Source organism: Balaenoptera ricei, chromosome 1, assembly GCF_028023285.1.
Source record: "Balaenoptera ricei isolate mBalRic1 chromosome 1, mBalRic1.hap2, whole genome shotgun sequence".
In the NCBI taxonomy this organism is placed as follows: Eukaryota; Metazoa; Chordata; class Mammalia; order Artiodactyla; family Balaenopteridae; genus Balaenoptera; species Balaenoptera ricei.
The window spans coordinates 171,628,796-171,645,715 of record NC_082639.1 but is presented as its reverse complement, the minus strand read 5'-3'; the positions used below and the strand labels follow the sequence as shown (position 1 = coordinate 171,645,715).

The 16,920-nt window shown below is 55.6% G+C and overlaps 1 protein-coding gene across 1 annotated transcript in view; it reads left to right on the top strand.

The window, feature by feature from the left end:
- Positions 1–16,920, top strand: part of CAPN2 (calpain 2) — a 54,532-nt gene that overhangs the window by 27,956 nt on the left and 9,656 nt on the right. Inside the window, exons 3-14 of the mRNA XM_059941935.1 lie at positions 1,609–1,727; positions 2,258–2,391; positions 3,515–3,683; positions 4,871–4,954; positions 6,777–6,862; positions 7,776–7,850; positions 8,548–8,708; positions 10,974–11,143; positions 12,819–12,830; positions 13,887–14,098; positions 15,352–15,388; positions 16,326–16,391. Coding sequence (XP_059797918.1) covers positions 1,609–1,727; positions 2,258–2,391; positions 3,515–3,683; positions 4,871–4,954; positions 6,777–6,862; positions 7,776–7,850; positions 8,548–8,708; positions 10,974–11,143; positions 12,819–12,830; positions 13,887–14,098; positions 15,352–15,388; positions 16,326–16,391 — 1,325 coding nt within the window. The remainder of the gene's footprint in view (positions 1–1,608; positions 1,728–2,257; positions 2,392–3,514; positions 3,684–4,870; positions 4,955–6,776; positions 6,863–7,775; positions 7,851–8,547; positions 8,709–10,973; positions 11,144–12,818; positions 12,831–13,886; positions 14,099–15,351; positions 15,389–16,325; positions 16,392–16,920) is intronic.

The following is a 16,920-nucleotide window of genomic DNA, read 5'->3' as shown; positions in this document are numbered from 1 at the left end:
CAGCGCTACCCAAACCTCTCAGGCAGGGAGGAGGCAAGGAGACTTGCTTCCCAGAGGGTCACTGGTGGCGCCAGGAGGGAAGAGACGGCCGCTGAGTGGAAAACTGTGGTGAACCCACAGCGGCCGCCCAACCTAAGGAGCAAAGGGATTTAACTTCCTTTGGCTACCGACTGGCTGGTTAGGGAGGGGTGTGCCTCCACTTCCCACAGGGCCGGCGTGAGCACCTAGAGGCCTCAGAGCTGTTCCCCCATCATTGCTAAGTGTTAGCAGTTCAGCCGGTTCAGCAACTCTCAGGACACCAACTAGTCCACAGAATTCAAAGATTGCGGTGAATTTCAGTAACACTTTTTAAAAAGAGTTGACATTTTTTAAAAATTTTATTTATTTATTTTTATTTATTTATTTTTGACTGCATTGGGTCTTCGCTGCTGCACACAGGCTTTCTCTAGTTGCAGCGAGCGGGGGCTACTCTTTGCTGCGGTGTGCAGGCTTCTCATTGCAGTGGCTTCTCTTGTTGCAGAGCACGGGCTCCAGTAGTTGTGGCACACAGGCTCAGTAGTTGTGGTTCACGGGCTCTAGAGCACAGGCTCAGTAGTTGTGGCGCATGGGCTTAGTTGCTCCGCAGCATGTGGGATCTTCCTAGACTAGGGCTCGAACCCGTGTCCCCTGCATTGGCAGGCAGATTCTTAACCACTGCACCACCAGGGAAGTCCTTCAGTAACACTTTTAATAGACCTGCCAATTAATAAAAATAAACCCAGCCACAGAAATCAAACTCATCTGAGGCTATTTCCTATTCTTGTCATGGGAAATTGTAGGAAAGTGCACATTCCTTAAGAATGGAGTAAACTTCCTCATCCTCGTCCCAGAACACCCCCATCAGTCGGGCCTTTTATCTCGTGGCAAACATGACCCCTCCCTGCTACCAGCTTGCTTCTGACCACCTGAAACGGGTGTGTGCTTTACACACATGCTCTCGTCACGCCTCCCAGTTACTCACGTGTCACAGAGGAGGGCACCGAGGCTAAGGGGAAGCCAGACTGCCAGACAGCCGACCATCTGACTGTCCCCATCCTTGACTCCCACGTGTGGTACCCACCCACCCACCCACCCAGAGGTGTTCCTCGCCCGTCCTCAGGGAGATCGCCCAGGGTGCCTTCTCAGACTCGGGCTCTTGCACTTGTGTCCGTGGGGCTGCCTGCCGGTGCCTTCTTCCTCTCCCTCAGACTCGCCCACCTTTACGCCCTGTGTTGTCAGAAGCCTCTGCTGCTGAATTGGAGTCCTCACTCCACACAGGCTCGCCGCCATGCACCTTCGGTGGACCAGGCACGGAGCCGGCTGTGAGGACACAGTCCAGCCATCACAGGGTTCTGCGTCCTTCAGGGAATGAATTCTCCCATCTCAACTATCACAGCGAAAACATTTCTCCCTCAGCATTCCCTCAACGCATCCCCCCAGCCCTCCTCCATACCCCTCATGTGAGGACCGGGGGGAACACCTGTGCCGGGCTCGCCTTAGGCCTCAAGTGCCGGAGGTGGGGACAAGAGGTTTAACGTCCTCCCGGCACTGCGACCTCTCTGATGAGAGCTCCTTACACCGTGTTCACAGGTGACTGCTGGCTGCTGGCGGCCATTGCCTCCCTCACCTTGAATGAAGAAATCCTGGCTCGAGTCGTCCCCTTGGACCAGAGCTTCCAGGAGAACTACGCGGGGATCTTCCGCTTCCAGGTAACTTAAGGGTTGGCTCGAGCTTCTCCTGAACGGGTCCTGAGGGCTAGGAGCAGGTGCTGGGGGCCAGGCACAGTACTCTTCTACGAAGGACACTGAGAGACAGCAGGAAGCTGCCTGGCCGGTCGCGCGCCCTGGGACCCTGTAAGGGCAGCGATGGGGAGGAGGGCGGTAGGGCAGGGTACTCAGGAAGTAACTCCCACATTTTGTTAAGAAAGTTGATTATTTGGGGTCTGATGTGAAGGCACTGCTCACTGTCCTCCTTTTTTACCGGTAAAGGAGAAATAGTATTTTTAAAGGCATAAGGCACAGGGCAGAGTGCCGGAGGGGCAGGTGTGGCCTGGGAGGGAAGGGCAGGTGCCTCTGCGCTCGCTTCGGCGAGGCTGTACCTGCAGGAGGAGGACCAGAGGGAGCGTCTCCTCCGGGATGCGACGGGCTTGGGGAAGCGGCGCCGAGGGGCCGGGCAGGGAGGAGGCAGCCGTGGCTGAGGCTCGCGACCCGCACGCTGCCACCACCTCCTCGTCCCGCAGTTCTGGCAGTACGGCGAGTGGGTGGAGGTGGTGGTGGACGACAGGCTGCCCACCAAGGACGGGGAGCTGCTCTTCGTGCACTCGGCAGAGGGCAGCGAGTTCTGGAGCGCGCTGCTGGAGAAGGCCTACGCCAAGTAAGTGCCCGCCGTGCCCGTCCCCCGGCAGCCTGCCCCCAGCTGCCCTGTGTTCTGGGAAGCAACACGGGAGTTAGTCAAGGGCTGTCCTGAAGAGAAGTCCTATTGTACAGAAGGACCACTTTGGACAAAATTGGGCTCTCAGTTCTAGGAGATAACGCACCCAGCTATTGCCGTTTTTAACCAAATGCACAGGAACAAGTCATGGTACTGATCGTGCTGGCCTTGAGAAGGACCTCTGCGTCCTTGGCAGGTCATGTTACATTTTTGTCAGCTAAATACAGCACAGAGTTGCTGCCCGTGGGCAAAACTATCCATCGCAGAGGTAGGAAAATGATGCAGACTTGCCCACGATACATAATCATAATATGCTGAGTGAAACTGGTTTCCCCTAGCCCTCCCAGCCAGGCCCCCGCCCCCCCCGCAGGCTGCCCGGAGTCGAGCTTGTCCAGCGCTCAGCACCGCCCATTCTCAGCGGGACGCCCACGTCGGCCCCCCCCCGCTCCAGAGTGGCCTGGTCCTGGCCCTGCTGCCTGGGCTCCCCTCGGGAGAATGACCGGCTCTCAGGCATCAGGAGGATTTCTGTCCCTTCCGGCCCCTGCCAGGGAGGAGGACCAGGAGTCACACACCCAGCTGTGAGGGTCTGGGGCCTGAGGTGCTACTAAGTCTTATGCTCCAATAGTAGAGGTAGGGAAGCCACAGGGCACCAACATCGCCATGGGGAGAGACCAGCCCCTCCTAACACAGCCCAGGGAAGCTGCTTTCACTACTGAATTGTTTTCTCTTAAGCTATAAATGCCAAACAGCCAATTTAGCAGACCTCCGCTTTCCTGCCAGGATGTAGAAAGAATCGATACGGGAGGTTGGGCCAGATAAACACCGAGGTCCTTCCAACTCTAAGGTTCTGTGAGATTTTTTTCCAAAAACTTCACAAAGTACCAGGCAGTGGTAGCTGTGGGGACAGTCACTTGCCCTCGTGGGCACCCCGAGGTGGAGACAAACCAAGGAAAGACTGAGCAGAGGGTCCCTGGAGCATCCAACAAAAGAGGCATGGGGGGAGGGGCACTTGGAGAAGCAGAAGTGTCAGCACCAGGTGGCAGCGGCGTCTGTCCCCTTCCTGCAGGATCAATGGGTGTTACGAAGCACTCTCGGGGGGTGCCACCACTGAGGGCTTCGAGGACTTCACCGGAGGCATCGCCGAGTGGTATGAGTTAAGGAAGGCCCCTCCCAACCTGTTCAAGATCATCCAGAAGGCTCTGCAGAAAGGCTCTCTCCTTGGCTGCTCCATCGATGTAAGTCCAGGCCTCCCTCCCTGGCCGCACCCCCATCTCCTCTAGCTGAAATGAGCCTCCTCCAACAGTGACCAAAGAAACCCACTGCCCTCATTCCCCACGTGGTTAGCGCATCCTCTGTCCACCATATTGCACATCACCTGGAGCCCAGGGGTGACTCGGCGACAACCAGGCTGGCTGGGGTACAACTGCTGGGGCGATGGTGACTCCAGCCTTTCCTTCTCCAGCCTACTTACAACCCTCAGCCTCCTTTGACTCACCACCCCAGACCACAGCTTCCCTGAGAGCCCCCTGCCCTCTGCTGGGCCCAAGGCAGGACCATTCCAGACACCTTCTGCCCCACCTGCAGGGCCTGTGACCGGAGGGAGCCCAGCAGCCTTCCCTCCACTGCTGCAGGGTTAAGGGGCCCGTGGGAAGACTTCAGAAGGCACAGGAAGGAACCATTCCCACGTGCCAGCCTTGCTGGCAAACGTCGCCAGAGGAAGGGAGGTGGGCACAACCCCTGTCCCCAAGGAGCCTCCAGGCTTTGCCTGTGCCCGGCACCGGAGCCCTGTCCTAGCTCTGGTCCCTGTGGGGACAGGGGTAAGAAGTCTGGCTCTGGGGGCCCAAGTCTGTGTCTGACTCCAGGCAGGGATTCTCAAACTTTCTCTGCAAAGCATTTCGAGGCAGAGACCCTTTCTACTCCCACGCAGCCCTTCTCACTGACCCAGACAAAAATAACAACCTCCATCAGAACAGATGGGGGAAGGAATGACTGGGGAAGTTCTCACAGAACAGGAGCCAATTCTGAAGTCAGGCAGAAACGAAGGACCGTCCTAGTGTAAACCCTGCAGCGGGCGGGGCAGCCCTCGCAGTTTCAGGGGACTCAGCACACCTGGGCCACCGATGCCGTCCAGGTGTGTGTCCTGAGCCCCCTCCACGGTGTGCCCTTTCCTGCGGGAATTCGTGACTGCGCCGGGCACACACATGAGTGCAAGTGCCGCTCTCCCAGAGGGCTGCCCTCAGCCTCCTCTTCTCTGGTTGCGAATAGCCCGTCAGCACCTCAAAGAAGTAGTAGGAGGGCCTCCAGGCGGGAGCGGGGGCCCTCCACCCGGGCCAAGGCCCTGCTGAGCCCTGAGCGACGGAGGGAGGGAGGGAGGAGGCGGGATGCGGCGGCCGGGCTGGGACTGATTCTCCCGCGTTTCCAGATCACCAGTGCTGCAGACTCGGAGGCCATCACCTTCCAGAAGCTGGTGAAGGGGCACGCGTACTCGGTCACTGGCGCCGAGGAGGTAACGCCTGGCAGGCATTCTCAGGGGTCTTTCTCTTGCTCACATGATGGCGAAAGCCATTTTTGCTGCTTGCTGAGGGTGGGGCCCGCGTTCCCCAGTCCTCGCTGAAATTCAGGGCCAAGGGGATGGGCCGGCCCTCCCCAGCCCCTGCCGGCCGTGCGCTGCCCTCTGCTGGCCGCGGGTCGGTCCAGGCGCTCTGTGCCACTGAGTTCCAGAATCGTCTCGTTCTCCTGGACCAGCTAAGGTAATACAACAACACTGCATCTGTGTAGTGTTCCATCCTCTTCAAAGTGCTTTCACATTTGATCTCACAGAAGCATTGGTGCCCCAATTACTGTAGTGGTCAAATCTGACTCTGCCTCTTGCCAGCTGTGTGGCCTTAGGCAGTTATTTAAACTCTCTTCTGCCCCCTAGATTCCTCAAATTTAAATTAGAAACAGTAATAACAATATCCATGGTAGGGACTTCCCTGGTGGCGCAGTGGCTGGGAATCCACCTGCCAATGCAGGGGACACGGGTTCGAGCCCTGGTCCGGGAAGATCCCACATGCCGCGGAGCAACTAAGCCCATGCGCCACAACTACTGAGCCTGCGCTCTAGAGCCTGTGAGCCACAACTACTGAGCCCACGTGCCACAAACTACTGAAGCCCGCGCACCTAGAGCCCATGCTCCGCAACAAGAGAAGCCACCGCAGTGAGAAGCCCACGCACAGCAACGAAGACCCAATGCAGCCAAAAATTAATTAATTAATTAATTATTTTAAAAAATCCATTGCAGATTGTTGAGGTGATTCAAACAAGTTAATATATGTAAAGCGCTCAGACTGTACCTGACACATTGTGTCTAAGCAGGTCGCTGTCCTGGACTTTGCTGTGTTTTTGGTTTGTTTGTTTTTATACTATAAATACTGTAAGGTAGCCACCATCCACTGTTAACTACAAAACACGGACTAGATCCCAGGTCTTCTGACATGTGCAGCGCTCTCTCTCTCTCTCTTTTTTTTTAACCATGAATCTTTGTTTTATTTAACACCCCCGCATATATCTTTTTATTTTGAAAAATTTCAATTCTACAGAAAAGTTGACAGAATAGTATAATAAACATCCATATGCTATTTTTCCAGATTCAAGGATGGTTGAAATTTTCCACAACTGTTTTGTCTCTATGTATGTGTACTTTCTTTCTGAGCCATTTGGAAGTAAATTGCAGATGTCACAACGGACACTTCGCTCCTAAATACTTCAGCATTTATCTCCTACCCATAAGGACACTATCTTACGTAATCCCAGTAATATTTTCATGCTGAAGAAATAAACATTAATTCAATAGCATGATCTAATATATATAGTCCATGTAAACATTTTCCCTGTTGCTCCAAAATGTCCTTTACAGTACCCTCAGTGCCCCCAGTCCAGGGTTTAAATCAAGATTCATGCACTGCATTTGCTTGTCATCACCAGTGTTCATTTGATGGAGCTCCTGTGACAAAAAAGTACATCCTATTATAGTTAGTTCAACTGAGGTTCAGAGGTGACGTGCCAACGCAGAGTCTAGAACAAGCACGTTTGTGCCTCAGACTCAGGATAGAGGTTAAAGAGCCCTGGTCCTCCAAGGGCCAGACCTTGGGAGCTGCCAAAGCTGAGCAGCAGCGAGGGTCTGGGAGTCAAGGCCCTCTCTCTCCCTTTTGTGATCCCCCTTATTACATGGACTTGACGCCTCCCGCCCCTGGCTCATGGAGAAAAAGGGGCTTTGGGCCGGAGAACCTCCAGGCCTGGCTTGAACTCAACATCTCTCCCCTCTCCTTCACCCACCCCTCCTGCAGGTGGAAAGCAGAGGAAGCCTGCAGAAGCTGATCCGCATCCGGAACCCCTGGGGAGAGGTGGAGTGGACCGGGCAGTGGAACGACAAGTGAGGAGGGCAGGGTCGGGAGCCGGGGTAGGGGCACTCTTTCCAGGGGGTTCTGGGGAGCTGAGGAGGGGTGGGGCATGGTAGCCATGCTGAGAATAAAGCCCCGAGAGCACAGGCCACCCCGAGTGGGACCCCTGGGGCTGGTGGCCCTCTAGGCTCTTAACCAGTGCACTCCAGCCATCTGGGTGCCTTTACAAGGCCCAGGGCTCCTGGGATGCTCATCCTTTCATCACCTCATGGTTCCTCCCTTCCCTAGCTTGGCGTCACCTTGCTATTGGATCTTCAGGGAAAAAATACACCCTTCCTCCCCCAAGCACTCGTTCTATCCCAAGGATGTAAACTTTGTGCCTATGACCAGAGAGAAGTCCTTCCGTTGATGTCCAGGGTTCCTGGTAGGCCCGTTAGACCTTCGACTCTCTGGGGTGAACTCTGTGAGCCCCTCTCATGGTCTTCCTCTGCTCCCGTCTCCCCGTCCTCCTCCACAGCCCAGCACCCACAGTTCTTCACCTTTTCCCTGGCAGCCTCTGCCATGGCATAGAGATGCCTGCCAGGGCCTGCAGGTCAGCTGCAGAGGCCAAGATGAGCGCCCCCTCCCCTACATCGAATTTCCAGTCACCCCTTAAAAGAGCTGACAGGCCCGCCTCAGTTTGGGCCACTGATGCTACTTCATGTCTCTCTGATGGGCTGTGTTTATTTTCTGGAATCTTCCTTGCCACCATCTTCCAGGATAATGTATCCTCTCACCTTGCTGCCCTGCACCTCTCAGCCACCTGTGTGTTACTCCCCTCCCGTACTGGGTTCTGGGCCCTCAGGTGGGAGAGCACGTCCCCGGTCCTCAACTTTGGGGCATCTTGGGGAGAAGTCATCGTCCCACACTAGTTTCTAATGCCTCTCCCATTGCTTGGTTTTCCAGCTGCCCAAACTGGACCACTATTGACCCAGAGGTGAGGGAAAGGCTGACCAGACAGCGTGAAGATGGGGAATTCTGGTAAGATCCTTAGGCTTTAGGGAAAGAAGTGTCTGATGTTTACTAGAAAAGGAGTGAGATTATCGTGTTGAGGGAGCAGGGGCGTGGGATCCTGGTTTTGTTGTTGTTTTAAATTCACTATAAGACCTTGAACAAAAATATTCTTGAACCTCTTCAATTTGTCCATCTCAGCAGTAGGGTTTCGAAGCTGAGCAGCTCAGCAGACAAGGCTAAGAATTCCTGCAGGCATGTTCAGGTCCCAAGAGAAAAGAGGGGAAAGATGGGCCTTTCTCCCAACCAGTTCCTAGAGATTCATCCCCAGGCCTCAAGAAATGGGTCCCTTGGAGAGTAGCAGTGGGCCCACGCGGCTGTGTCTGTGCTACTCTGGGACCACCTACGTCTGTACAGTACTAGCATTTTACCAAATGAGCAGCCGTATTTCGTCTCATTTGATATACGTGGCCCCCATTTTTACAGATGAGAGTTCTGAGTTTCACAGAGGCTTAAGTAACTTGCTCAAGGTCACCTGGCTAGAAGGTGGTAGCACCAGGACTAGAATTGGCACCTTCCAGTGGCGGACCTGGTGGCCATGTGACCCCGAGGTGCTGTCTCCTAGCAGCTCTGCCTGGCCCTGACTGGGTCCTAGTCTGGCCTTGGGCGGAAGGTCCAGGCTTATCCGTGTGTCCTCCGGTAACCTGGGTGCTGCGTCCTTTTGCAGGATGTCTTTCAACGACTTCCTGAGGCACTATTCCCGCCTGGAGATCTGCAACCTGACCCCTGACACGCTGACCAGTGACGCCTACAAGAAGTGGAAACTCACCAAGATGGATGGGAACTGGAGGCGGGGCTCCACCGCGGGCGGCTGCAGGAACTACCCGAGTGAGCACCCTGCCACCGCCCCACCCTGGAGTGCTGCACCCCATCCTGGCCGCTCCTACCCACCAGGACCCTCTGCCTCTTCTCCCCGCGTCTCCACCTCAGCACGCTTCTTGTCTCCTCAGCCCCTTGCCTTCTGCACTCACTTGCCTCCCTGCCCACGCAGAACCCAAGACGTGCTGTTTCTGTGATTCCTCTCCAGGCCCTAGATTCCCCGATGCCACGGCCTCGCCCACTGAGGCAGCGTTAATCCCGCTTCATACCCACGGGCTACTTTATCCACACGAAGCCCACGCAGCCTAGCCCAGCAGGGGGACCTCACCCACTGGGCCTCGGCACATCCAGGCCCTGCTTGTTGCCCGGCAATCCTCTTGTGCCCAATTCACTCAGCAGATGTTGATGGGGTCCTGCTCAGATGGGGGCAAGGATTCCTCCTCTGGTTTATCTTTTGTTTATTCCCCTGACTCTTCTGCCTTGATGGCCCAGTCCCCCCCTGCCCTCTCCCACTCAGAAATTGTCCCATCATGATGACATTTGCCAATTATGGAACATACATTGGGTGCTAGGAACTGTGCTAAGTGATTTATTAATATGTTACTCCATTTAATCCTCACAACAGCCTTCTGAGGCAGGCACTTTACTATCATCTCCGTCTTTAAGATGAGGGGACTGAGGCTTGGAGAGGTTAAGTGACTTGCCCAAGGCCACACAGCCTTGACTGTGCCTGGGATTTGAACCCAGGCAGTCTGACTGTGGAGTCAGTCTTTAAGTACTGCAGTGGCAAGTCATGGTCATATATTGATTCTCTTGTTACAGATGAGGAAACCCTGGGCCACAGAGCAAGTAGTCAGCCTGGGACTAGCAGATTGGTGCCTCTAGCTCTGGTGCTTTTTTTTTTTTTTTTTTTTTTTTAATTTATTTATTTTTGGCTGCATTGGGTCTTTGTTGCTCTGTGCAGGCTTTCTCTAGTTGTGGTGAGCGGGGGCTACTCTTCCTTGCGGTGCACAGGCTTCTCATTGCAGTGGCTTCTCTTGTTGCCGAGCATGGGCTCTAGGCACGCGGGCTTCAGTAGTTGTGGCTCATGGGCTCTAGAGCACAGGCTCAGTAGTTGTGGCGCACGGGCTTAGTTGCTCTGTGGCATGTGGGATCTTCCTGGACCAGGGCTCGAACCTGTGTCCCCTGCATTGGCAGGCGGATTCTTAACCACTGCGCCACCAGGGAAGCCCAGCTCTGGTGCTTTTAGTCCTTCACCTCATGGCTGAGGCCTGTATTCAGCCACCAAGCAAGTTCCAGAGGTGCTGGGATGGTCCTCTGCCTCAGATAAGACTATGTCTCCTACCCACTAGGTCAGGGGTTGGCAAACTCTCTCTTAAGGGCCAGATAGTTGACACTTTTGGCTCTGTGGGCCATCTAGTCTCTATGGCAACTATTCAACTGTTGCTGTAGCCCGAAGGCAGCCATACTTAAATGAATAGATATGGCTGTGTTCTAATAAAACTTTATTGGTAAAAACAGGCAGCCAGCAGCCCATAGAGCCGTAGTTTGCCAAACCCTACACTAGATACCTTTATTTCCACAAGTAGAATGTTATTAGGTAGAGGAAGGAGATCACATTAATTATCCTTAACATGAATGAATCTCAGTTCCTTCCTGCAAATAGGTTTTGAAAGTGGGGAGGGCAGAGACACCATGGGAGTGGGCAAGGGGACAGGCCCAGGAGGACGGGGACACAGAACAAGAGGCTGAGACTGGGCACAGGATGTTCCTGGCCCCTGGGTTCATTGAGGGGGATGCAGACCTAGTCCCCAAGTCTCCCCAGCCAGGCCAGCTGGGCCATCTCTGACCCCCGAGTTAGAGCCTGGTGAGGGGAAGATACCACGGGGAGATATCACAGCTGAGCCAAAGGAGATCTGGGCCTCAGCTCTGACCACCCTGTTCCAGGATGAGGAATGCCTCCCAAGCCCGGCCAGCCTGAGGGCGAGCGAGAGAGAACTGCAAAGGGGAGTTTCTAATTTAGGTTCCCGTGAGGTTCAGACAAACCCCCAGCCCTCCGCTGCTCATGGCCTGTTCCCACCCGGACGGGCTGCCGACCAGCCCTGGTCTGTGGTTCCTCTGCCCTGCCATCCCCCCTGCCCAGCCTCATCCCCCTCCCGGCAGCCTCCAACCCCTGAGACCAGCGCAGCCTCGGCGCCTCGGCCCCCCATGCACACCTGTTCACGCTGGGCTCCTGTGTTCTGAGTGACTGACCCCGGCCCCTTCTGGCTACAGATACCTTCTGGATGAACCCTCAGTACCTGATCAAGTTGGAGGAGGAGGACGAGGACCAGGAGGACGGGGAGAATGGCTGCACCTTCCTGGTGGGTCTCATCCAGAAGCACCGGCGGCGGCAGAGAAAGATGGGCGAGGACATGCACACCATTGGCTTCGGCATCTATGAGGTATGGGAAGGGCGTCCACAGGGCTGGGGCTCCTCCTTCCCTTCCTCCTTGGCTCGTGTCATCCCCTGCGACGAAGGCCAACCCCAGAGGCAGACCTGGAGATGGGACCCCAGGCCGGGAGCTTGGCCAAGGAAAAGCAAAGCCACGGGCCGGGCCGGTCTTAAAGAGACTCATGCAGGGAGGTCCCTGCAATTGGTCTGGGTCACCAGGAGCCCCCCTTCCCCTGCAGCCAGCTTCCGGCGAGTCCCGCTCTTTCAAATGGCCTCCGTGTCCCTTCTCACTTCCCCCAGGCCTGGCACTCTGGTTGGCCACCAATCTCCGAAGAACAGAACAGATGTAAGATGAGGACAGAGTATACTGGACCATGTCAGGAACCACTGTGAGGGCAGGAACTGAGCCAGCAGGTCCCGTCCCGCTGGGCAGAGCCCGTGCTCGGGGCAGGGGAGCGGTTGGTCCTCTGCTCCCACCAGGGCTCGGCCGGCTAGAGCCCCGCGCCCAACACAGGCGCTCTCACTGCCCCCATGTCCTTTCATTCCGAACCAACTGACCCAACACGCTGGGCCCGGTCCCCTCCCCTCTCCCTTCTGCCGCACAGAGAAGAGCTGCTCCTGGCCTGGGGTGAGCATTGGGAGAAGAGGGGTGCAAGGAAGACTTCAGAGCCGCTGAAGTGGGGTGCACTTTGGTGTGATGGGTGGGCCGCAGTGATGTGCTGGAGCTGGCCCACTCTTCCCAGCCCAACATTCAGTGAGGTCACGTGGGCAGCCTGAAAACAACCATGGCAGGGAGGGGGCAGTATGTACAGCATGGAAATTAGCGAATACTACACATCAGGTCTCCCACCGAACCCTGAGAGCCGGGCTCCCAGCTCGGCACGTAGGAGTCAGACACAGTGTCGGGGAGAAGGCTGTCTGCTCACTTCACTCAACAGGGAAACGCGGCTGCCGCCCATGGGGCAACGATCTGCCTGCTCACCCACCAGCAGGTGGAGCTGGGCAAGCACCATCATTTCTAAAAATGCACATAATTCCAAGCTTCTCAGTCTCTGAAGTAGGAGCTGAGGACTTCAGATCTGGGACAGAAGAGCTGCAAGAAAAATGCAGACTGAATTGTGACACACAGCCCAGACTTGGAAATCCAGCTATGGGCTTTCAGAGCCAAGAAGGACCTGCGTGATCGTTTGGTCCCGTTTTAGAGATAAGGAAACTGAGGCCAGAGAAGGGAAATGACTTGCTTGAGGAAATACGGATGGATGTGGCCGGCAGAAGCTTAGAACCAGCACCTGCTGGTTCCCAGCCCCGAGCGCAGCTGTGTCCATGTGCTGCTTCCTGCAGCCCTGCTTTCCCTGCCGGCGACGGTGGGGTGTGGGCTTTGCTACAGGCAGCTGGGTGACCTCAGACAGGTCAGCCAGGTCACTTCACAGCTCCAGGCCTCGGTTTCTTGCTCTATAAGTTAAGAACGGTGCTAAGGGCCCATGCACATTATTGCCGGCTCATAAGATTTTTTTTTAAATGTGGGAGTACGTTGAGTTCCTTGGGAAATAATTACCGGGTTGACTTAGTTCCTATTGCTAAATCTACAGAGAAAGGGGGGTAGCAGAGGAGACCATCTCAGTGGTGACATTTCTTTCTGGAGCTTTTCCAGAGTCTGAATTCAGCGTGTTCTCCTTTATTTGCAGATTCCAGAGGAGGTACGTCTGGCTCGCGTCAGCCGCCGTCCCTGGGGGCTCAGGTTCACCAACAAGGAAGAGGCTTAGACTGCTGGCTCGGGAGTCTTGTGAAGCCTGGGCAGGGGCTGGTGGCGCTGAAGGACCTGTCCCCAGCCCCTCTGGGCCCCGGTGAGGTTGCTCAGGTCCCAGATCCCAGGGTCTAAGCACAGGGTAAGGCAGCTGGGGCAGTCGCCACGGGGCGTGCTGTCTCCCCAGACCTGGCAAAGCCGCTGCACACATTTAGTCCCGGGTGGAGGGTCCGTGGTCCTGGGGCTGCAGGAGACTCTTCCCGGAGTCCTGTAGTGCTCTTAAAACAGGCCTAAAGGGAAATGATGAGCCCTGCGGTGGTATTAGGAGAAGATGGGGGAGCACAGAAAGAGGCCTGGACCCCATTCCCAGCTCTGCCATTTGCAGGCTGTGTGACCTTGGACAAGTAACCTGTCCTCTCTGGACTTCAGTTTCTTCGTCAGTAAAACTGGTCAACCATCCACCTCGCCAGACTATTGGGATGCACTGTGATATGTGAGAGCACTTAGTAGGCCCACAGTTCGGCTTAACTGAGCTGGTGAGACACACAGTCGCAGTGTGTGTTTTTAAAGGCCACAGTTATTCAAGTCAACACACAGGACAGGGCAGTTGGTGGCGTGCTGCGCCTTTGTGGATGCCGTGGTCAGACTGACACCCCACGTTTGAGAGCTGGGCCCCCTCCTCGCCGCGGTCCTGGCTGCTTGTGTCAGTGTGTCTATACCACACAGAACTGAGTGGATCCCGGCCAAGGGCACTTTAACGTCCCTGAGTCGTAAGGGGAAGGCTGAGGTCCTCTGTCCGAGTGGAGAGATGGGGCATCTGAAGACGGGGGTGGTGAATGTGGGTCCCCTGCCGTGTGTGCCTCTGAGTTCCTGTTTGGGGTAGAAAGTTAGCTTTTCATCTCAGATGATGCAGAGTTTTCGCTGTGAGCCTCTTGTCTGGATGAGTGGAGGGACGGTGCTTGGAGCCCTTTCCACCCTCCACTCCCACTTGCTCCCGTTTCTTCACCAGTTCACAGGACAGACCAACATCCACCTGAGCAAGAACTTCTTCCTGACGCACCGAGCGAGGGAGCGGTCGGACACCTTCATCAACCTGCGGGAGGTGCTCAACCGCTTCAAGCTGCCCCCGGGGGAGTACATCCTGGTGCCGTCCACCTTCGAGCCCAACAAGGACGGGGACTTCTGCATCCGGGTCTTTTCCGAGAAGAAAGCCGACTACCAGTAAGTCGTTCAGCCCTCCTCGTCCCCACCCCTTGTTCCTGACCCTCCTGGGCCCCCTTGCTCCTCTGCTCGTCAGCTTTTTTTCCTGTAGTACCCGCCCGCTTCGAAGGCTTAGTGTGAGGACTTGAGGTGTCGAAGAACGTTAGTGCTGTCCTCGGGTCAGCAAAGAAAATAGACACTCGGGATCCTTCTGATGAGAAAGGGATGCCTGTAGAGCAGATTGCAAATGCCTGTCATTTGGGGCAGTGCTGGTAGAATCCCTGCATCCCCAGCCCACCAGCCTGGCAGAGCCGAGGGTCTAAGTGCCAATCCCAGCGGTCCCTCAGATGTCTCCAGAGCCTCTCCCCGCTACAGTCACGAGGTCTGCAGGGGCTCCCCCTTCCTCACTGGAGCCCCGATGTTCAGGGACCATTTTTGGCTGACACCGCTGTCAGTGTGGCCTCAATTCACGATGGCTGCTGCCTCAACCGTGTCTGTTCAGCTGGGCCCTTGACTGCGTGAGATGTAATCAGCCTTGGGCAACTTAAGCACAAGATTTACTGGAAGGCCCTGGAACCCTCTAGAACTGATAGGAGGCTGGGCCCCAGAGGGCCAGGGTGTGGGAAGCAGGGGGGCGTGGCAGCTGCCGTGTCCCCCTCTGACCTTGTGCCACATGCTCAGATCCATGTGGGATGGAGGGGGGGGCAGTGGGAGGGAGGAGCAGGGATCGCCCGGGCTCCAAGACAGTGCACAGCGGAGAAGGAATTTCCCTCACTGTGGAGAAGGACCCAGCCCTGCACACAGGACTGTGTGTGGAATAAACGAACCAGGGCCCGAGCTTCAGCCGAAATCTCACCCAGGCCTCCCTGCCTTCTCCCACCCTCGGCAGAGCAGGAAGGCAGCAGGGTACACTGCATGATTCTCCATGTGAAGATTTATGACGGCACAGAGCGTTTCAGAGGGAACCTACGAGCTGTGCCTCCAGGCCAGAGTGCCAGCACCGTAGTTAACCTGGGAAGCCTGTCCTCTTCGATGAAGATTGAAAACTAGCAAACAAAACAGTTCTGACTCTCCAAGTTGTTTTAGCCAGGACACTTCCTTGGATCATTTCTAACTCTAATTTCTGCAGTAGGGGATGTGTTGTCACAGAAACTTGGGGTGCAGAAAACCCCCCTGTGCCCACCCCATGCTGGGTTTAACTGCGCAGTTCCATTTTAGCCGGGATTTCTGCAACACTCCCTTTTCAGTAACACACAGTTTCCTTCTGTTTCCAGAGTCGTCGACGATGAAATCGAGGCCAACCTTGAAGAGGTACCGCACTGCTTGAGCTCCACCCGCTCTGTCCTGAACAACCCAGGAGCAGCGGAGCAGAAAATAACCCCAAGGGTTTAGGAGGCCCCCAGGATTTCACGAGCACAGCTTGAAACTAGGGTGCGGCCCTGGCCTGGGGGTGCGAGAGCGCCTCCTGCCCCGGCTGTGGCCGCTGCGTGGGGCTGGACGGTCCCCTGGATGTAGCCCACGCGCACGGGGTGCCTGGAGGATGGGACACCATGCTGCTCTGAGCAGTGGGCGGTCTTGTCGCTCCCTTTTCTGGACCTCAGTTTTCTCATCAACAAAATGGAAACGTTGCACGACAAGATCTTTCAGGTTCCCTAGAGTTCTGGGAGTTGTAATTCAGTGGTAAATCCTGAGGGCTTTGAGGACTACAGCTCAGGAATTTCAGACCCAACCTAAGAGTCCAGAGTTGAGGAAGGAAAGCACGCAAATGGGAAGGAGCGCTCTTCCCTCCGTCCTGGTGCCCGCAGTGGCTTGATGATCGTTATTCCTCAGCTGCTGGAGCTCCGTGTACTCAGTGAGACGTGGAACAATTTCCAAGGGCCTCGCGGCTGTGCTCTCACCACGTTCAGAGTCGATCCAGACCACACCAGCTAGTCTCTACACTTCTGAGTCCCCATTAGTTAGATCATAAAAGGCCATTTTGGTGGAATGTTGGAGAAGATGCCTATGTGAGAAATTAGAGTGTAACTCCTTCCCACATAGTTTATAGTCCCTCTTATGTGTTTTAACTGGAAAAAAACTCCTTAATTCCTCACACTGTCCTTTGTCTCAATCCTGGTAACCTTAGAATTCAGGCCTGAGAGAGGGAGAGAGGGTAACTGAGCGGGGAGGGGAGGCCGCCCCAGAAGGGAGACGAGGCGCCTGCTGGTCACTGCGTCACTGCGTCTCACTTCCATGCCTCGCCTTCCAGATTGATGTCAGCGAGGACGACATCGATGATGGATTCAGGAGGCTGTTTGCCCAGTTGGCAGGGGAGGTAAGTGTTCCCCAAACCCCTGTGCTGTGCGCCCTGCTTGACGCAAAGGAAGAGACCATCTTTGTCCTCAAGGAGACTTCAGTCTAAGGGGGGGAGAGGAAACAAACTGAACAAAAAGCAAAGAGGAATTACAAACGTAACTGGGATTTCCGCTCAGATTCCTTGCCCGAGGGCCTCTGCATGTCAGTCGCCGGGGGCTTCTGCTGTCGTGGGGGGTGGGGGGGGCGGTCGGCTCTGGCTGTGATCCTCCTGCCTGAGGACTCTGGGCCTCTCCTTGTGGCTGTTTTGTTTGCTCTGTGCCACTGCAACTGAGACGTGGAACTCAGCCCCCTCTCTTTGATTGCCACAAAAATATTTGGGGACGTGGAGGGTTTTCAGTCTCAAGGATGCAAGCAACAGAGTGTCAGCCTTCCCTGTTCTTAAAAAAGAAATCCCTGAGGCATCTAGGCTTCCATCCACTACAGAGTTAGCAGGCCTCTTCTTCCAACGACTCCAAAGTCATTCTCCTCCATATGTGGGGGACACTAGC